Source organism: Podarcis bocagei, assembly GCF_964188305.1.
Source record: "Podarcis bocagei genome assembly, chromosome: 10".
Classification (NCBI taxonomy): domain Eukaryota; kingdom Metazoa; phylum Chordata; class Lepidosauria; order Squamata; family Lacertidae; genus Podarcis; species Podarcis bocagei.
Genome location: NC_138135.1, coordinates 5,385,315 through 5,406,938, shown reverse-complemented (window position 1 = coordinate 5,406,938; position 21,624 = coordinate 5,385,315). Strand labels below are relative to the sequence as shown.

At 48.9% G+C, this 21,624-nt stretch overlaps 2 protein-coding genes and 1 long non-coding RNA gene across 5 annotated transcripts in view; 1 reads left to right on the top strand and 2 right to left on the bottom strand.

The window, feature by feature from the left end:
• The window catches only part of LOC308595631 (uncharacterized protein), a gene marked incomplete at its 5' end in the record, with an annotated part of 44,625 nt that overhangs the window by 17,092 nt on the left and 5,909 nt on the right, over positions 1–21,624 (bottom strand). The gene's annotated exons all lie outside the window — the stretch shown is intronic.
• LOC308595581 (uncharacterized protein) lies at positions 1,753–20,016 on the bottom strand. 2 transcript variants are annotated; one of them, XM_081209983.1, is made up of 2 exons: positions 19,847–20,016; positions 1,753–6,044 (listed from the first exon to the last, which is right to left on the bottom strand). In XM_081209983.1, the coding sequence occupies exon 2, from the start codon at positions 5,915–5,917 to the stop codon at positions 3,605–3,607; it is 2,313 nt and encodes a 770-aa protein (XP_081066109.1). In that variant the 5' UTR covers positions 5,918–6,044; positions 19,847–20,016; the 3' UTR covers positions 1,753–3,604. The 2 variants fall into 2 exon arrangements, with proteins under 2 accessions (XP_081066109.1, XP_081066108.1); XM_081209982.1 differs by lacking the exon at positions 19,847–20,016 and adding an exon at positions 7,356–7,608.
• Positions 10,111–17,934, top strand: LOC308595913. Its single transcript, XR_014012210.1, has 2 exons — positions 10,111–11,141; positions 17,706–17,934. It is a non-coding gene; the product is annotated as an uncharacterized lncRNA (long non-coding RNA).

Genomic DNA, 21,624 nt, shown 5'->3' with positions numbered 1-21,624 from the left:
GGGGGGAGGGAGGAACACATACTAATAAACGAACACTCCTGTGAATGGAGAGAAGCAGAAAGTGGAGTCCCCTATAGATCAGTATTAGGACCTGTGGCTTTTCAACCTGTTCATAAATGATCTAGAGTTAGGAGTGAGCAGGGAGGGGGCAAAGTTTGCTGGTGGCAGTAAATTGTCCAGGATTGTTCAAACAAAGACAGAATGCAAGGAGCTCCAAAAAGAGCTCTCCAAACGGTGTGATTGGACAGAAAATAGTTTATTGTCAACAAGATTAAAGTGGTGCATGTTGGGGCGCAGGGAAACACCCTCTTAATATCATGTGCAGGATCATGGGGTCTGAACCGGGTTTCTCTGTGTGCTCTAGGAGACCAGGGGAGAGGGGTGAGGGAACAGCTGCAGTCCCCTGTGGTTCCTGTGCAATGTTTGCCATCTTGCCAAAGGTTGCAGGCAGCTTTACCTGCAGCAATTGTATGTTGATTGCCCTCTTAGAAGACAAAGTCCAGCAACTGGAGGAACGTGTAGCTACGCTCCAAAGAATTAGAATTAGGGGAGCTGGTTGCAGCAGGAGGGGGGGAGTCTCCCTGGATGCTTCAGTAGCCGGCCTCCTCTGGGTCTCCTGGTCCCCCTCCTCTCTTCCCTCTGGGTCTGAACTGCTCTCTGCCCCAGCCTCTTCCTGCTCAGCAAACCATGTTTCCTCCTCAGCTTGCAACACCTCCCCTCCCATTCTGCTCCCTTTTCTCCCTCTTTCTGCTCATCGCTATCCCACCACCAGTCCCCAGGATCTGAGCCTTCTTCCTTTGTGGGTCTCCCAGCTGGTGCCTCCCCCCCCCTCACCCCGCCAGTCCATGACAGCAAAAGCAGCCATAGCAGTAAAATCAGTATGATAGTAATATACACTCTGGTCCTCTGGTAGGAAAACTCCCTAGCAGCAGGATTGAATAATAACTTCTGGGAATATGGAAAAGTATTATCTTCTCCCAACCCCAGAATAAGCACAACTCTGGGGTTGCTCCATGGGGTTCATGAGTGAAGATAGGCCCCCCCAGGAGACTTCCCTCGTACCTGTAGCCCCTCCTTCCCCATCCTGCAAATAGGCTTGGGAGGAAATCTCCCATTCAATTTCAGTATTTCAAGCTTTTTTTCAGAATGCGCAGGGGGCAGGGAGATGCTATGGTGAAGAAGCAGTGTTTGGAGATCATACGGTGGTGGGGGTGACAGAGCTTGGTGCAAAAACCATCTTGCATGCTTGAGCAGAGCAACTCCAGGGCATCAGCAGGGTAGAGGCCACATGCAGAGCAATTCCCACGCTGAGGACAAAAACGCACACAGAGGCAGCAGGACTTCTTCAGTAATAGTTTACTGAGCTTTGAAAGCATACAGTTCTCACTGGGTCCCCAGTGAGGCACAAAACTTATCTCCTGAGAGCAAATCCAGTTTCAGTGGTAAAAAAATACAGCACACAGGATATCTAAGTCAGACACACACACCGGCAGAAGGGAGCAAGGGAGGAAAGAGGCTGGAAGGACACAGGGCAATGGAGGTGTGTCTTTCGCTTCCAGTCATCTCAGAGGGAAGCCAGCAACTCGGCATCTGCAGGGACTTCACGAAGCAAAGCTTTATGCTGGCTATTCCAGGCAAATGCGCATCCTAGAAACACACACTGTGATCTGTGCTATATTGCCTTATCAGTTGTTTTTATGGGGATTTTTCTGTCCCCCCCAAAAAAATATTCATTTTATAACACAAATAAAGAACACAATCAGAAAAACAAACAATACAAACAAAGTCTTGTCATATCCTTATTTTCCTATACATTGTGAAGTGGGCTTCCCCAAGTCCCACCTATCTGATTTTCATTTTACTTCATCTTTAGCAATTTACATATATCATCATTTCTAACAATTTTTTTTTAATCACACTTAAAATAACTTCACATTTTATCACTTACAAATAATACTATTTTAAAATACATTATCTTCTACTTCTAAGCCTGCAGCATATATCCACTTCCAAAGCTATTCTAAGATTTAAATATTAACATATTTTTTTTCAAATATTCCTTAAACTTCTCCCTATCTTCTTCCATCATCTCTTCTCTCTGGTCTCAGAGTCTCCCGGTCAGTTCGGCAAGTTTCATATAGTCCATCATCTTCATCTGCCCTTCTTCGATAGTTGGTAAATCTTGTTTCTTCCAATTCTTTGCTAGCAACATTCTCGCAGTTGTTGTGGCATACAGAAAAAAAGTAACATCTTTATTCGGTATTTAACCCCCCACTATACCAAGTAAAAATGCTTCTGGTTTTTTAACAAATGTGTTTTTCAATACTTTCATCAGTTCATTATAAATACTTTCCCAGAAGTCTTTTTCCTTGGGGCACGTCCACCACATGTGGTAAAAGGTTCGTTCTTTTTCTTTATATTTCCAGCATTTATTATCATGAGTACGATACATTTTTGCAAACTTCACTGGTGTTAAATACCATCTATACATCATTTTCAACAAGTTTTCTCTTAATACATTACAAGCTGTAAATTTGATTCCTTTGTTCCACAATTTCTCCCAATCTACCATCATGATATTGTGCCCCACATCCCTGGCCCATTCAGTCATTACAGATTTGTCTTGTTCATCTTTCGTATGCCATTCCAGCAATAAATTATACATCTTAGATAGGTTTTTTGGTTTTGTATCTAATAATTCCATTTCCAGTTTGGATTTCTCTCTTTGAAAACCAATTTTCTTGTCCATTTTAAACACTTCATTTATCTGGATGTACTGGAACCTATCATCTAATTTATCTTTCAACAGATCACAAGATTTTAATCTAAATTGGTCCCCTACTTCCATCAGAATAGCATTATACTTCAACCACGTATCTTTCATATTCAACCTTTTATGGGTCTTGGCTTCCAATGGTGAGCCAAATCACTTGTTTTTCAAGGGTTCTCGCAATGCGTCAGCTGAGTATGGGGGAATGCATTCTCAGGCAGATCAGCTTTCCTGGGAGCAGGAGGGGGGGGGAATTGACCCTCCTCTTTTCCAGTGGTCTCAGAAGCAGGGAGTGACACCGATACAGAGCAGATTAGACAGGAGTTACCTAGCTAAGAGATAAGGACAAGAGAAACAGACTCAGCTTGCCCTGAAGCAGGAATACGGATTTCTTCGGAGTTCATTGCTGGGAAGAAGAGTGGACACTGAGAGGAACATGTCCCACACTCCATACATCTAAATGGGTTCTCCCCTGTGAGAGTCCATAGATGTTTCTTAAACATTCCATTATAATTAAATCACTTTCTGTAATCTTTCCATTTAAACTGCTTCTCCTCATGTCTGTTGATGGTTTGTAGGGGTTCAGCTCTAAAAGTTCATCCTGTGCATGAGTCTGTTGATTTAGAACTTCCACTAGAAATGGACCTCTACCTTTATTTAACTTCCTGACACTTATATGGTTTGTCTCCTGTGTGAGTTTGTTAATGTAAATCAAGGGTTCCACTCTGCCTGAAGCTTTACGGCTCTCAATGCATTTAAAGGGTTTTTCCCCTGTGTGAGTCCATTGATGTCTTCTAAGGGTTACATTGAAACTGAAGCTCCTCCGCACTCCATTCATTCATATGGTTTCTCCCCTGTGTGAGTCAGTTGATGTCTATTAAGGTGTCCACTCTGACTGAATTTCTTTCCGCACACCATGCATTTAAATGGTTTTTCCCCTGTGTGAGTCTGTTGATGTCTTCTAAGGTTTCGATTATCACTAAAGCTCTTTCCACACTCCAGACATTTAAATGGTTTCTCCCCTGTGTGAGTCCGTTGATGTCTTCTAAGGGTTCCATTATCACAATAGCTCTTTCCGCACTCCATACATTCATATGGTTTCTCCCCCGTGTGAGTCCGTTGATGTATTCTAAGAGTTCCATTATCACGAAAGCTCTTTCCGCACTCAATACATTCATATGGTTTCTCCCCCGTGTGAGTCTGTTGATGTCTTCTAAGGGTTCCATTATCACAAAAGCTCTTTCCGCACTCCATACATTCATATGGTTTCTCCCCCGTGTGAGTCTGTTGATGTCTTCTAAGGGTTCCATTATCACAAAAGCTCTTTCCACACTCCATACATTCATATGGGTTCTCCCCTGTGTGAGTCTGTTGATGTCTTCTAAGGGTTGCATTGAAACTGAAGCTCTTTCCGCACTCTATACATTTATATGGTTTCTCCCCTGTGTGAGTCATTTGATGCTTTTTGAGGTGTCCACTCTGACGGAATTTCTTTCCGCACTCCATGCATTTAAATGATTTCTCGCCTGTGTGAGTCCGTTGATGTATACTGAGGGCTCCACTCTGACTGAAGCTATTTCCGCACTCCAGACATTTAAATGGTTTCTCCCCTGTGTGAGTCCGTTGATGTGTTCTAAGCTTTCCATTATCACTAAAGCTATTTCCGCACTCCAGACATTTAAATGGTTTCCCCCCTGTGTGAGTCCATAGATGTCGTCTAAGGGCTGCATTGAAACTGAAGCTCCTTCCGCACTCCATACATTCATATGGTTTCTCCCCCGTGTGAGTCCGTTGATGTATTCTAAGGGTTCCATTATCACGAAAGCTCTTTCCGCACTCCATACATTTACATGGTTTCTCACCTGTGTGAGTCTGTTGATGTCTTCTAAGGGTTCCATTATCACTAAATCTCTTTCCGCACTCAATGCATTTAAATGGTTTTTCCCCTGTGTGAGTCCGTTGATGTTGTCTAAGGTTTGCATTGAAACTGAAGCTCTTTCCACACTCCATACATTTATATGGTTTCTCCCCTGTGTGAGTCTGTTGATGTCTTCTAAGGGTTCCATTATCACTAAATCTCTTTCCGCACTCCATACATTTATATGGTTTTTCCCCTGTGAGAGTCAGATGACGCATATTGAGGAGTCGACTCTGACTGAATTTCCTTCCCCACTCCATGCATTTATATGGTTTCTCCCCTGTGTGAGTCTGTTGATGTCTTCTAAGGGTTCCATTATCACTAAATCTCTTTCCGCACTCAATGCATTTAAATGGTTTTTCCCCTGTGTGAGTCCGTTGATGTCGTCTAAGGTTTGCATTGAAACGGAAGCTCTTTCCACACTCCATACATTTATATGGTTTCTCCCCTGTGTGAGTCCGTTGATGTGTTCTAAGGGTTCTATTATCACGAAAGCTCTTTCCGCACTCCATACATTCATATGGTTTCTCCTCTGTGTGAGTCCGTTGATGTGTTCTAAGGGTTCTATTATCACGAAAGCTCTTTCCGCACTCCATACATTCATATGGTTTCTCCCCTGTGTGAATCCGTTGATGTGTTCTAAGGGTTCCATTATCACGAAAGCTCTTTCCACACTCTATACATTTAAATGGTTTTTCCCCTGTGTGAGTCCATTGATGTCGTCTAAGGTTTGCATTGAAACTGAAGCTCTTTCCACACTCCATACATTCATATGGTTTCTCCCCTGTGTGAGTCTGTTGATGTATTCTAAAGTTTCCATTATCACGAAAGCTCTTTCCACACTCCATACATTCATATGGTTTCTCCCCTGTGTGAGTCTTTTGATGTGTTCTAAGGTTTCCATTATCACGAAAGCTCTTTCCACACTCCATACATTTAAAAGGTTTCTCCCCTGTGTGAGTCAGTTGGTGCCTATTTAGGCTTCCACTCTGACTGAATTGCCTTCCGCACTCCATGCATTTAAATGGTTTTTCCCCTGTGTGAGTCCGTTGATGTATATTGAGGTGTCCCCTATGACTGAAGTTCTTCCCACACTCCGTGCATTTGAATCCTTTCTTCCCCATGTTAGTCGGCTGATGTGTTCTATCAGTGAAAGTCTTTTCACACTCTATACCTTTAAATGGTTTCGCCACTTTTGGGGTTTGTTGATGTGAGCTATGTGTGCTCATTCAATGAAGCATGTTCCACATTTCACACATGCCAATGTCTATATCTAATGAAAAAAAAGGTGCCCTTTCCCCTGGAAGTCTGTCTCTCTTCTCCATGACCATCCTCAGTGTGGGAGGAAAGGAAATCCTGTTTGGGTTTCAAGGAAGAGAACAAAGGGAAAGAGAGCACATCAAACGCCATTAGCAGCTTTTCTTATTTCAGCATCTCCTATATTCCCCTGCCTCCTACCCATGTTCCCAGTTTTTATGAAATGAAGATGCAATGTCATCACATGATAGTAATTCATCAGCAACCTTTCGTTATCCTCAATCATCATTATTAAAGCAGCATGATCTTGGAAAACAGCCTTTTCACATCAATTATTTTCTCACAGGAAATGCAGCTTCTCTCTCTCCATGAAAAGGCCCTCTCTCTCTCTCTGATCCATCGTTCCTTTGGACATTTCCCATCATCGGCATCATAATCCTCCATCCACCCCTGTTTCCACCTCTAAATCTTCATGAATCACCTGCACAGTCCCAATGGCCTCAGGAAGTCCATGTGGACCATTATATGAGACCCAGGTCTTCCTCTTTTCCAGGGAGTGAGGTCTGGGTGAGTCAGAGAACTAGTGGCAAGGCTTGGTGCTTGGTGTCAGCTGAATGGGTGCTCAGGGAAGCTCCTGTTCTTGGAGACGGATCTCCGTCTACATGCCTTGCATTGCATGGAGACAGCAGGAGAAGCAGAAAGAGAGCAGCTGGTAAATGGGAAACACCCCTCCCCCATTGTTCCTTATAATAATGATGTGCTGCCTGATCTCTTGCACTGAAAAGCTGGATATTCAAAGCAAAGGGATAACTGCACTTAGTGGAAACTTCATCCTTGAATATGTAGTACAGATTCATTAACAACCTGAAGTTGTGTTATTTCTTGAGATATGAATTTATTCCTGATCTGAGCGTTTTTTCCTACTCTCCTAACTACATGTCAGTCTAGGAGATCGTTATGAAGGAGCAAGTTCTGCAACTTAGAGCCCTAAACAGCCTCGGCCCTGTAGACCTGAAGGAGTGTCCCCAGCCCCATCCTTCACTCTGAACACTGAGGTTCTCCTCTGAGGGTCTTCTGCTGGTTCCCTCCCTTCAGAGGTCAAGGAAATGAACAACTACCTGACATTTAGAAGATAGTTGAAGGGAGACCTGTATTAGGAGCTTTTTAATGTTGGATGTTTTACTGTCTTTTATGTGTACTGGAAACCCAACCAGATGGGCAGGGTATAAATACTACAATCATTTGTATTATCTTGTGATTTTTTTGAATTTATTTTGAAATTTGTAGTGTAATATCAGGTCATGAAATGTTTTGGGTGGAGAAAATCACAGGGTTGCTGTAAACAATAATCCCACCCACACACTCTCATTCACATATAGTCTGTAAATTTGGGAAGGTCACACAGCTCACCTGTGCTAATACTGGCAGTCTTTGGCCTGCATAGGCACACCCTGTCTGTAGAGCCTCCAGCCACAAGCACTGTCTACCATGAAAATGGGTCCTTTGACTGGGAAGAATCTCAGCTTGTCGGTCACTCTGACATTGCCTATAAAAAGTAAGAGGAACAGAAATGCCTTTGAGGTGCACCTTCTATATCAATCCTGAGATCAATTAAATAGGTTCTGCACCCCTGTTTCTGATGACAGGTGTACATTATTCTCATCCTCAATACACCATGCAGTGGAAAAGACACTTGAAGATGGAAGCCTGAGAGAGAGGGAAGGTTTCTGGCTGCTTCCTGGGTGGGATTGCGGAAACAAAGAGCTGCTTCTGAGAAGGCCTCCCCTCTTCCTCTTCCTCTTCCTCTTCCTCTTTCTTCTCCTCTCCAGGGTGAACAATGGTTGGACTGAGCAAACTCGCTGTGTCTGGACAGGGCAGGAGCTTATGGGGTTGGAAGAGGATGGAGGTTGCAGGAAGGAAGGGGTGGGGGGACAGGACCCCCCACTTTCCAGGGATCCTTTTCTGGTTTCCGTCTCCCTAAAGACTGGTCTCCTCCCCCCAACCCCGCCAATGCTGCGCTTCCTTGCCCCGGGGATGCTCCCCTCCCTCCTCCCCCCGGCTCCCCCACCCTTGCCCCCCCTCCCAGAGTCTCCCCTGCACCCAGAGGCCTCCTTGGCGTGGCTCACCCCTCACCATGCGCGACCCATCTCTGACATTATCCCCTGACATTATCCCCTCTCCCCTCAATCGCAAAAGATTCACATATCTTATAAATACAGGAAAACACGGTGTCTGCATTTTAAGAATGGGATTTACGGACTGTGCCAGCACATACACAGGAGCCCTGACCAGTTGGCATGGCAACCTTGATGGCCCCAGACAGAAGACCATCAAGGACACAACGGACTTGCATATGGGAGTAGATTCAACACGGACTGGAACAAAGGACAATGATCAGATCTCCCCTCTGGGGACAGGAAACTGTCAACTCCCCTTTGTCTTCTGGAAGTGACTCATGGGGAGGGGAAAAGAGGAACCAGCAAGGTGTCAAGATACTCAGGTGCTTGGTGTCAGCTGAATGGGTGCTCAGGGAATCTCCTGTTCTTGGAGATGGACCTCTGTCTACATGCCTTGCATTGCATGGAGAGAGCAGGAGAAGCAGAAGGAAAGCAGCTGGCAAATGGGTAACACCCCCCCCATTGTTCCTTATAATAATGATGTGCTGCCTGATCTCTTGCACTGTCTTCTGACACAGGACTATCCTAATCTGGCACTGACAAAGCTGGATATTCAAGGCAAATGGATAACTGTACTTAGTGGAAACGAAATAAATGGAGAAGAGACAGCTGATCCAAAAGGAATAAGGAAAGGATTCTTGGACTTTTACAAGCAATTATATAAAAATAAGGAAAGGAATAATAATAAGAAAATAGAAAGATATCTAAAAGAGAAAATGGTGCGGAAGATCCCGACAGACCAAAAAGCGCAACTGAATGCCCCAATAGAAAAAGAAGAAGTAAAAGAAGTGATAAAGGAGTTGAAGAGAGGGAAAGCTCCGGGTCCAGATGGGTTTACATCTAGCTACTATAAAGAAATGAAAGAGGTGCTGGTGACCCCGTTGACTGTTGTTATGAACAACATTTTGAAAGAAAGAGACATTCCAGAAACATGGAAAGAAGCATATATTACATTGATCCCAAAACAAGATTCGGATTTAACCCAAGTGAAGAATTATAGGCCTATTTCATTACTGAATACTGACTATAAGATTTTTGCTGGCATTCTAGCGAAGAGACTGAAAAAGATATTAACAAGATTAATACATAAAGATCAAGCAGGCTTCCTACCAGGCAGACAAATGAGAGATAACATAAGAAATATAATTAATGTTATAGAATATCTGTCTGGTAGGGGAGATAAACAAGCAGTCTTAATGTTTGTGGATGCAGAAAAGGCCTTTGATAACGTAATTTGGGAGTTTATGTTGAAAAACTTGGAATATATGGAGGTGGGACAAGAGTTCTTCAATGGCATAAAGGCAATCTATACTGAGCAGAGAGCAAAATTGATAGTAAACAATGTGATTACCGAAGATATAAAAATATCTAAAGGAACAAGACAAGGTTGCCCATTATCGCCATTGTTATTCATAACGGTTCTGGAAGTCTTTTTAAATGCAATTAGACATAATAACCAAATAAAAGGGGTAACGGTGGGGCTGAATGAGTATAAAGTTAAAGCCTTTGCCGATGATTTGGTAATGACTATGGAAGAACCAACAGAAAGCGTAAAGGAGGTATTGGAAGAGATGGAAAAATTTGGAAAGGTGGCAGGATTCAGATTGAATAAGAGAAAGACGAAGATGATTGTAAAAAATATGGAACAAAATATGATTGAATCATTGCAGCAACAAACTGAGATAGAGGTGGTGAAAAAGGTTAAATATTTGGGAATTTGGTTATCACCTAAGAATATTGATTTGTATCAAAATAATTATATCCCGGTTTGGAAGGGAATAAAAAAGGATCTGGATGTGTGGGCCAGAATGAAATTATGACTTTGGGGAAGAATATCTACGATAAAAATGACGGTGCTACCAAAGATGTTATTTTTATTTCAGACCATACCCATATTAAAGGGTATAGGAATCTTTAAAGAATGGCAAAAAGTGATTTCAAGGTATATCTGGCAGGGAAAGAAGCCTAGAATAAAATTTAAGTTATTGACAGATGCTAAAGAAAGAGGAGGCTTCGCCCTGCCAGATATGAGACTACTACGAGGCAGCATGTTTATGCTGGGTAAAAGAATGGATAAAGTTAGAAAACAATGAATTATTGGATCTTGAAGGTTTTGATAACAGATTTGGATGGCGCGCGTATTTATGGTGTGATAAAAAGAAGGTTCACAAAGGATTTGGAAATCACATCTTCAGGGGTTCTTTAATAGAAGTGTGGGAAAGATATAAAAATATATTGGAACCAAAAGTCCCGCACTGGTTGTCTCCGTTGGAGGCAATGAGTGTTAAGAAAATTAATATGAGGAAAAAATGGGGTACATATGGTGCATTGGTGATTAACGAAGGAGGGAAATGGAAATTGAAGCCATATGAACAAGTTAAAGAGTATATATATGATTGGCTGCATTATCGTCAAGTAAATGAAATAATTAAAAAAGATCTGAAGGAAAAAGGTTTTTCGGAAAATGAATCAAGTTTCCAAAAAGACATAATAAACAATGAGTATAAAACTCTGTCAAAAATGTATAAGATATTGCTGGAATGGCATACTAAGGATGAAGAGGTTAAATCGGTGATGATACAGTGGGCAAAGGATTTTGGGTATAACATTCAATTTGAGGAATGGGAAAAATTGTGGAAAGAGAATATAAAATTTACGGCATGTACGCTATTGAAAGAGAATGTAATGAAAATGTTTTATAGATGGTATATGACTCCTGTAAAACTAGCAAAGATGTATAAGGTTGATAACAAATGTTGGAAATGCAAAGATAAAGAAGGGACGTTTTTCCATCAGTGGTGGGAGTGTAAGAAGGTAAAAAGTTTCTGGGAAATGATATACAATGAGATGAAAAAAATGTTAAGATATACTTTTGTGAAAAAACCAGAAGCTTTTCTTTTAGGTATTGCAGGAAAGGACATAAGAAGAAAGGACTGTAAGCTTTTCCAATATGCTGTAACGGCAGCCAGAATCCTGTTGGCCCAGAAGTGGAAACAAGAGGAGATACCGACTGTAAGGGGTTCAGGAGCAGAGGCAAGGGCAAGGGAGGAAACAGAGAGCGAGGGGGAGGAGGCAGAAGAAAAGATGAGTGATGACGACGACCCGAGATCTCCGAGTCTTTCCAGTGAATCAGAAGATTCACAGAAAGGAGCACCAGTGGCCAGGGCAAGGGGGGAGCCTAGGGGGACACCCCAGGAAGATAGAGCCAGAGGGGACTCAGAGGGGAGCAGTTGGAGATCGGGACCAGCGTCACCGCCAGAGAGCAGGGAAGAGGAAGGGCGCCAGGGATCAAGCGCTGGCAGCTCACAACAGGAGGGAGGGCACGAGTCAGGAGTGGCCACACCTCCATCGGGGAGCGAAGAAACGGTCAGACGGAAAGTGGAAGGTTGGGCGCGCGCGCCAAGTTCAAATGCACAGGAAAGTGACGCAGTAGGCAGCCCGGAGAGGGAGCCAGGTCCTAAAGCCCGGCGCAAGGAGACAGGAGGGTCCGGGGGGTCAGCGTCGGAGGAGTCCCGGAGGGAGGAGACCCCGGGGGGCAGAGGGACCCAGAGGAGAACAGTCAGGCGGAAAAGGTGGAGTAAGGCTAGGATATTAAGTTGGTGCACAAGGGGCGGAGACTCAGACGGAGCTTCGCCGATCTAACCATAAGACGTAGAGTTGCACGCAGCAGCTTGAGAATGGAAACTGTAACTCAATAAAGACTTTTACTTAATGATCGCTGGCTAGCGTGATCCTCTGTGAGCTAGGATCGGGGAGCAACTCTGACAGTAAGTTCCGTCCCATAAATTGTGGGCATCTACGGCCTCACGGAGAGGAGAGAAAGCGGGTGCCTACTAGCGAGCTCACGAACGGCAGACAACATGACGGCTGAACAGCAGATAGCGGAACTCAGAGAAGCAGTGACACGACTGAATGCCGAGGCACTTGCATCCAGGAAGAGAGAGGAGGACGCAGCTGCCGCCTACAGGGATCTCCAGGTCAGGTTGGAAGTGCTTACTAAGCAAGGGCAACTGACCCCCAAACCGGAGGGGATTGGGTTGGGGAGACGAACAGGCGGTCTGGTCTCTCACTTCGATGGGAATCTGCAACAGTACCCCAACTTTAGAGCAGATGTAATGTGTGCACTGCAACTGCTGAACAAAGACTTTAGAGATGAGCAAGAGAAAGTGGGATTCATCATGTCCCATTTGCATGGAGATGCTAAAGCATGGCTGCACAATTTGTGGAGGGATAAGGATCCGGCGCTCCAAAATGCGGATGCCTTTATTAAAGCGATGGATGGGTGCTTTTTATCAAGCATTGACGTGGATCTTGCTCGGCAGCAGATACATGGACTGAAGCAAGGGAGGGCCAGCGTAAGGCAGTACCATGCCCGCTTTTTCGCTTTGGTCAGTGCCCTGGAATGGGACAGAGATTCGGCTCCTGTAAGAGACCTGTTTTGGGAGGGATTGCACGGCTCAGTTAAAGATGAAATTGCGAGGGGGGAGAGACCCCGGACCACGCAGGAGATCGTTCAGAGGGCGCTGGCGGTGGGGGTGCGGCTGGAAGAACGTCCGTGGAGCAGGGACGAAGGGCGTGGAGGGCGCGAACCAGCCAGGGGCTCCTCCTTCCTTCCCAGAGAAGCAGCGCGTGCGCAATCCACGCCTCCGTCAGGAGGAGGGGCGGAACCTATGGAGGTTGGAAGTGCAAGGGCTCAGTCAGCAGCCAGAGCCCTAGCACCGGCAACAGTGAAAGCGAAGCCTCCTAGAGGGAACAGGAAGTGTTATATCTGCGATGATCCACAGCATATGGCGAAAGAGTGTCCCCGGAGGCTCCACAAGCACACTGCAGCCTCAGCAATGGTAACTGCAGCAACGCAGCAAGGAGAACCACAGCAGGGAAACGACGGAGTCTGGCTGGAGGAAGAGGCGCTGGGGCCCAGCCAGACGTGTCAGTGAAGCAGTCCCCAGAGATTTTACAGCCCATGGACCCCCTCCCGCCCAAGCCAGTAGTGAGGCTCACCGCATCGCTCCAGCTGCCCAATGGAATCACCATGGACGTGCCAATCACCATTGACTCAGGAAGCAATGCGGACTTTATAGGGCAGGACTTTGTCGACCGGCACGCCATACAGTTGCTGCCTGCCACGCTGCCCCTGCAGGTTGTCACGGTGGATGGCAGGGAGCTGCTCGGGGGGCAAGTGGTGAAGCAGACGCCACCAATGGTGATGCGACTTGGGAATCACAGGGAAATCATCAGCTTCAACGTCACTCAACTATCGGACATGCCCATTGTATTGGGCATGAGTTGGCTGGACACGCACAGCCCGACGCTGGCTTGGTACCAGAGGCAGCTGACCTTCGGCTCTTCCTTTTGTGCTGAACACTGCATCGTGCCCCGGCAGGAAGGAGAGGAAGAGGAGTCACAGCTGCAGCTAGGCATGCTGCAAGCGGTTCCCCACAAGTACGCAGAATTTTTGGAGGTTTTCTGCGAGGAGGCAGACAGGCTACCCCCCCACAGACCATATGACTGCAAAATTGACCTGCTGCCGGGGGCGGCGCTGCCCAAAGGGAAGCTGTATTCCATGTCTGAGGACGAACTGCAGGAACTCAAAGAGTTCATAGATCATAATTTGGAGCGCGGTTTCATCCGAGAGTCCAAGGTAGCGGGGGGCAGTCCTGTATTCTTTGTTAAGAAGCGGGACACGCCCCAAAAACGGCTTGTAGTGGACTATCGCATCTTAAACAGTGTGACCAAGCCATCGGACTTCCCCATGCCCCGAATCGACGACCTCCTCGCAAAGGTACGGAAGGGCAGCGTGTTCACCAAGTTGGACCTGCGAGGGGCGTACAACCTCATTCGCATGCAGGAAGGAGATGAGTGGAAGACAGCCATGTTCACGCCCCTGGGCACCTACGAATATAGAGTTATGCCTTTTGGATTGCAAAATGGCTCCCACGTGTTTCAAGCGTTCATGCATCACGTGTTGGCGGGGCTCCTCTACAAGACGTGCGTCTGTTTCTTGGATGACATCCTGATCTTTTCGGAATCGCAGCAGGAGCATGACAGACACGTCAAGGAAGTGCTGAGCAGGCTACAGCAGCATAGGCTTTACGCCAAGCTGGAGAAGTGCCAGTTCGACGTGACGGAGGTGGATTTCCTGGGCTACAAGTTGTCTGACAAGGGGCTCGCCATGGACAGCGCCAAGGTTCGAGCAGTGTTGGATTGGAAAAGCTCACGCAACCGGAAGGAGGTCCAACGCTTTGTCGGCTTCGCGAACTTTTATCGCAAGTTTATCAAAGGCTTTGCTATGCAGACGGCGGCCATCACGGACACGCTCAGCTCCAAGAAAAAGAAGTTCATCTGGACAGAGCAGGCGGAGCAGTCCTTTCAGGCACTCAAGCGGCTCTTCGCGTCGGAAGAGCAGCTGCTTCATGTCAACCCCAGCAGGCCGATGAGGGTGGAGACAGACGCCTCGGACAGAGCCGTGGGAGCAGTCCTGCTGCAGAAAGACCCGCAGGGGGTTTGGAGGCCGGGAGCGTTTTACTCCAGGAAGCTCAGCAAGTCCGAACAGAACTACACCATCTGGGACAGGGAGTTGCTGGCCATTCATGCAGCGTTCAAAGCGTGGAGGCACTTCCTGATCGGCGCCAAGCACACAGTGCAGGTCTGCACGGACCACAAGAATCTGGAGCACTGGCGCACGGCGCAGTTCCTGAACCAGAGGCAGATACATTGGGCTGAGTTCTTTGCGAACTTCGACTTCCGAATAGAGTATGTCCCGGGGGACACCAACATCATGGCGGATGCTCTCTCCCGTAAGCCGCAGTATCTGGAGGAGGCAACGCCAGCGGCCGCCATGCACATCTTCGCACCAACAGTGTGGGCGTGCGCTGCGGCAACAGTTGACCTGGAGGCGGTGCGACGAGCGTTGCAGGATGACTCCTTCGCGCAAGCAAAGATGGCAGAGGTGCACAGGGGCACGGCAGCGACCGACGAGTTCCAGCTGCGAGATGGATTGCTCATCCGTAAAGGGGCCATCTACGTGCCAGGAGACGAACTTCGCGCCAAGGTACTGCAGCAGCTGCACGACGCGCCCACTGCCGGGCACTTTGGCAAGGAGAAGACGGTGGAATTAGTCGCCAGAGACTTCTGGTGGCCCGGAATGAGAGGGGAAGTCGCGGACTACGTGGCGAGGTGTGACACCTGCCAGAGGGCCAAACCAGTGCACAGACCGCCGGCCGGACTGTTGGAACCGCTGCAAACTCCGTTCGAACCATGGGAGAGAGTGGCCCTGGACTTTGTCACGGATCTGCCCAACTCGAGGGGCAAGATGGCCGTGCTGGTGGTGGTGGACTTGTTCTCCAAGATGGCACATTTCATTCCGTGTGCTAAGGTGGCCACGGCGGAACAAACCGCCAAACTGTTCATAGACCACGTGTTCAAGGTTCACGGTCTGCCGCGGTCTCTTCTGTCCGACCGAGGGCGACAGTTCATCTTGAATTTCTGGCAGAAGCTGATGGGCTTCCTGAACGTCAAGATCAACCTGGCGTCGGCTAGACACCCGCAGACCAACGGGCAAGCGGAGCGGGTCAATGCCATCATGCAGCAGTACCTGAGATGTTATGCGAATCAACAGCCTGCGACGTGGGTGGATTACCTGCCTCTTGCCGAGTTCGCCTACAACAACACGAAGCACGTGTCCACGGGGGTCACGCCGTTCTTCGCCAACAACGGGAGGCACCCCAGAACCTTCCCGGGACTGGAAAGAATGGGGGAGGGGGAGCCGCAGACAGCAGATGCGTTCGCGTCAGAGTTGCAGGAGGTCCACGATCAGCTGCGGCGGCACCTGGAGCTGGCCAAACACGCATACAAGGTACAAGCGGACAAACACAGAAGGGTTGGCGAAGAGTTCCATGTGGGAGACTGGGTCTGGTTAGCAGCCCACGCAGTGCCGGCCAGGTCGTTGGCGAAGAAGAAACTAGGGCATAAGCAACTGGGGCCCTACCAAGTCGAAGAGCAGGTCAACCCGGTGGCTTTCAGGCTGGTGCTTCCGGAGGGTTCCAGGATGCATCCGGTGTTCCACAGATCGGTGCTCACTCCCTACAAGGCACCTCACAGATTTCAGGAACCAGGCACGGCACCAAGTCCGCTCCGAGAGAGAACCAAGCAAGGGGGAGTGGCACAGGAGGAACGCATCAACGAAGTCACAGAGATTTTGGACTCTAGATGGGGGGAAGAGGGGGTAGAATACTTTCTCGCCAGGGAGGGCACCCCGGCCAGTGCCAACAGCTGGGTGCCGGGCTACGCTTTAGACGAACCTCTGCTCAAAGAAGAGTTTCATGCCCTCTTCCCACACAGGCCCATGCCAGCTGATTTTTTCGACGACTGGCTTTTCACGCCTACGCTTTCAGCCAGCACGTTCCGGGGGTTCGACTCGGACGAGGAACCGACACGCGACGCACGTTCCCCGGAGGGGTCACCCTCGGGATCTGCCTCAGAACCCTCGTATTGGTGGGACGATAGACCAGAGGAGCAGTGGCGCAGAAAGTGGCTGGAGGGTCCAGGACGAGCGACGCCCCTGGAAGGAAGCGAGGGAGAGACGGACATGGACGTTTTCGGGGACGACCCAGGTTTCGAGCACGGCGGCACAGAGATGGAAGCGGAGGTGACCGTCGTCGACGAGAGCAGGGAGGAAGAACCGGAAGACTTCAGATGGAGGCCCGCCACGGGAAGCGAACTGTATCCGACATTCGTCCCCCTGACACAGCAGCACCCAGCTCCCGCACCGGAAGGAGGGGAGGGGGGAAGAGGGGGCTTCGAGGGGGGGATGGATGTCAGGGGTTCAGTAGCAGAGGCAAGGGCAAGGGAGGAAACAGAGAGCGAGGGGGAGGAGGCAGAAGAAAAGATGAGTGATGACGACGACCCGAGATCTCCGAGTCTTTCCAGTGAATCAGAAGATTCACAGAAAGGAGCACCAGTGGCCAGGGCAAGGGGGGAGCCTAGGGGGACACCCCAGGAAGATAGAGCCAGAGGGGACTCAGAGGGGAGCAGTTGGAGATCGGGACCAGCGTCACCGCCAGAGAGCAGGGAAGAGGAAGGGCGCCAGGGATCAAGCGCTGGCAGCTCACAACAGGAGGGAGGGCACGAGTCAGGAGTGGCCACACCTCCATCGGGGAGCGAAGAAACGGTCAGACGGAAAGTGGAAGGTTGGGCGCGCGCGCCAAGTTCAAATGCACAGGAAAGTGACGCAGTAGGCAGCCCGGAGAGGGAGCCAGGTCCTAAAGCCCGGTGCAAGGAGACAGGAGGGTCCGGGGGGTCAGCGTCGGAGGAGTCCCGGAGGGAGGAGACCCCGGGGGGCAGAGGGACCCAGAGGAGAACAGTCAGGCGGAAAAGGTGGAGTAAGGCTAGGATATTAAGTTGGTGCACAAGGGGCGGAGACTCAGACGGAGCTTCGCCGATCTAACCATAAGACGTAGAGTTGCACGCAGCAGCTTGAGAATGGAAACTGTAACTCAATAAAGACTTTTACTTAATGATCGCTGGCTAGCGTGATCCTCTGTGAGCTAGGATCGGGGAGCAACTCTGACACCGACGATAGAAGAATGGAGATTAAAATTGATAGACTATGCGGAATTGGACAAATTAACTGGGAAAATCAGATATACTAAAGACCAAAAGTTCATCGAGGACTGGGGAAAATTGGTAGATTATCTGAAAAACATATGTGGTATAAATACAACGTTAGTGGGATTTCAAGAGACACTGTAAAAAAAAACAAATAAGTATTGTTTATTAAAAATAATGGGAGTAAGGAGGAACAATGGCAATATGAAAAAAGGGAATGCGTATTAAAGGTATAATTATGGATGACTGTCAGAGACGCTGAAGTAAGTTCAAAACAGGCATAATTTGTTGTATTCGGGACAAAATGTATAACTGGATGAAAATCAATAAAATTTATTTTTAAAAAAACTGTACTTAGTGGAAACTTCATCCTTGAATATGTAGTACAGATTCATTAACAACCTGAAGTTGTGTTATTTCTTGAGATATGAATTTATTCCTGATCTGAGCGTTTTTTCCTACTCTCCTAACTATATGTCAGTCTAGGAGATCGTTATGAAGGAGCAAGTTCTGCGACCTAGAGCCCTAAACAGCCTCGGCCCTGTAGACCTGAAGGAGTGTCTCCACCCCCATCCTTCACTCTGAACACTGAGGTCCTCCTCTGAGGGTCTTCTGCTGGTTCCCTCCCTTCAGAGGTCAAGGAAATGAACAACTACCTGACATTTAGAAGATAGTTGAAGGGAGACCTGTATTAGGAGGTTTTTAATGTTGGATGTTTTACTGTCTTTTATGTGTACTGGAAACCCAACCAGATGGGCAGGGTATAAATACTACAATCATTTGTATTATCTTGTGATTTTTTTGGTAGTTATTTTGGAATTTGTAGTGTAATATCAGGTCATGAAATGTTTTGGGTGGAGAAAATCACAGGGTTGCTGTAAACAATAATCCCACCCACACACTCTCATTCACATACAGTCTGTAAATTTGGGAAGGTCACACAGCTCACCTGTGCTAATACTGGCAGTCTTTGGTCTGCATAGGCACACCCTGTCTGTAGAGCCTCCAGCCACAAGCACTGTCTACCATGAAAATGGGTCCTTTGACTGGGAAGAATCTCAGCTTGTCGGTCACTCTGACATTGCCTATAAAAAGTAAGAGGAACAGAAATGTTTTTGAGGTGCACCTTCTATACCAATCCTGAGATCAATTAAATAGGTTCTGCACCCCTGTTTCTGATGACAGGTGTACATTATTCTCATCCTCAATAAACCATGCAGTGGAAAAGACACTTGAAGATGGAAGCCTGAGAGAGAGGAAAAGGTTTCTGGCTGCTTCCTGGGTGGGATTGCAGAAACAAAGAGCCGCTTCTGAGAAGGCCTCTCCCCTCTTCCTCTTTCTTCTCCTCTCCAGGGTTAACCGTCCTTGGACTTGGCAGATTCGCTGTGTCTGGACAGGGCAGGAGTTTATGGGGTGGGAAGAGGATGGAGCTTGCAGGAAGGAAGGGGTGGGGGAAATGCAGCCCCCACTATCCAGGGATCCCTCTCTGGTTGCCTTGAAGGGGGGGTCGATTCTTGGGTGGGAGGGAGAAGCCGAGCCGGCCCCTTCGGAGATTCCTCGTGGGCGCACGATGGAGACGTCTCCCTACAGACTGGTCTCCTCCCCCCCCCCGCCAATGCTGCGCTTCCTTGCGCCGGGGATGCTCCCCTCCCTCCTCCCCCCGGCTCCCCCCACCCTTGGCCCCTCCCTCTCTCCCGGAGTCTCCCCTGCCCCCAGAGGCCCCCTTGGCGCGGCTCACCCCTCGCCATGCGCGACCCATCTCTCCTTCCGGAGGGGCCCCCCAAGACGAGGTGGGGAGGGACAGGGGGGTCTCTATCTAGGCGTCTCTCGCGCCCGTTAACCCTTTCATGGTCTGCCTCTCTCCGCGCGGAGCGCACAGGGCCCCAGGGATGCCTGCGCGGGGGAAACGGGGCCGGGGAGTCCTCGTGGGACCCCGTGGGTGGGTGGGCGCCCCATGTCCTCCCCTGCCGAGGAAAGCCCCCTTCGCAGCGCACGTTCAGGGATCCAGGCCCTGCCGGGGGGCCACGGAAGGCGCTTTGGGGAGATGGCGCGGAGTCCCTCTCTGGCTCCTTCTCTCCCCTCCCCTCCCCTCCCCTCCCCCCCCTGCGACCCCTTTACCTCTTTGTCCTCGATCCCGATTCTCATTTCATTTGACGCAACATCGATGTTTTATTGGGTGGGGGGTCCCCTGCCGCCCCTCCTCCCCTTTCCGAAAGGGCGCGCCCCTAGAGCTATGGCGCTGAGCGGCAATCCGGCGTCGAAGCTCCACTTCCGGGAGAAGCAGGCAGTTTGGGGGGAGGCTCACCCCCCCCCTTATTCCCGGAACAGAAGCCGGATTGGAGGAGGAGGAGGAGGATCCTGATACTTGCAAAGGAGAAGCCCAGGACAGCCTTGCAGCTAGAGGGATGTCTGAATACTATTATGCTTCTCAGGGGAAGAGGGTAGTTAAAAATGTGTGGGAAACTGGGGTTGTTGACAGGGGTGGGTGACGGGCTCATGTTTCTGAATGCCAAAGACTCCTACTTTGGGACAAATCTGTGATGTATCGAAGATGCTGTGGAAAAATGTATTGTGGGAAATGGGGAGAGGTCTTAAAAATCCATGCAACCATGTGATCAGGGTTCCTACTCTTGCTGTGTTTGAACCTTGTTGCAACAAATAAAGATCAGGTCAACTGACCGCCCTTTGCTTCTTTAACTTGGCTGGATTCTCCTTCTTCTGCTGACCGGAGGGACCCCCGGGGAGTGGCACCCTGAGGAGCTGGGCAGCGGAGTGAATCCGCACCCCGGGATATTTTCCTTCTCAACTCTGTCCCACCTGAGCCTCACCCCTTTACCTAAAAGCCAGACACAACACAATGTGACAGGATTGTGACTCCTGCCCTCAGCAAACAAAATAGGACCCCCCCCCCCGAGCAAAGCAACCCCGGGATGCTGAGGTCCCCCAGTCCTTGAAATGAAAAGGGGAGGGGCTCGGGAAACCTTCGGGGAGCAGGCGGGGAGGGGGCTGCCCAGGCTCCAGAAGCTCCTTCTCGCTGGTTCCTCCCCATCGCCCTCCTGCTGCCTGCCTCCCCTCCCCTTCTATTGGTCCTTTGAAGTGCGGGGAAGCCCTAGTCCCCCCGGCCCCCCTCAAATTCCTAATAAGAGCCCCACATTGCACGGGGCAGCCTCACCTGCAGCGAAACAAAACGCAGCTGCCCTGGCAGAGTGGAGCCAGGCTTGGGCGCACCGTGGGGACCCCAGAAATGTGTCCCTAGAGGAAATGCGCCTCCCCCCTTCTCTGGGGCTCAAGTGCTGCCGGTGGGCTCCCGAGAAGAGGCCCCTGCTTGGCCCCTGGGAGGACAGGGGCCCCGTGGGCCTGATCCTGCAGGGCTCACCTGATGTTCAGATGCAAGTGAACCCTCCTTTGTCCTTCAAGGCGAACAGGGTTTCCCAAATTTGGGTCTCCAGCTGCTTTTGGACTACAGCTCCCATCACCCCTAGCAAGCAAGACCAGTGGTCAGGGGTGATGGGAATTGTAGTCAAGCCCTCCAGGTGGCTCTGGCAAGTGAGCCCAGCTGCATGTGACTAGGGTGGGGGGAATTCCTTCCTGGTGTTACGGAAATTACAGGGGAGGGGGTTACCATCTGACATTATCCCCTGGGACGAGGAACCCCAAACCCCTCTCCACTCAGATTCACATATCTTATAAATACAGGAAAACACGGTCTCTGCATTTTAAGAATGGGATTTACGGACTCCGTGTTTTATGAATGGGATTTATGAATAACTGAAGCCCAACAATCAAGAGCGCTATGTTTTGACAGCTAGCCAATGGGGGAATCCGTAGAAGGCTGAAACTGCCTCCAAACCAGCCTTTCAGCTCAGCCTTTGTACAATTGTCTCAGCGCCCTCCTG

Coding starts and splice junctions, on each gene's coding strand:
- LOC308595581 (XM_081209983.1), bottom strand. CDS start 5,917: ATGAGCACACATAGCTCACATCAACAAACCCCAAAAGTGGCGAAACCA.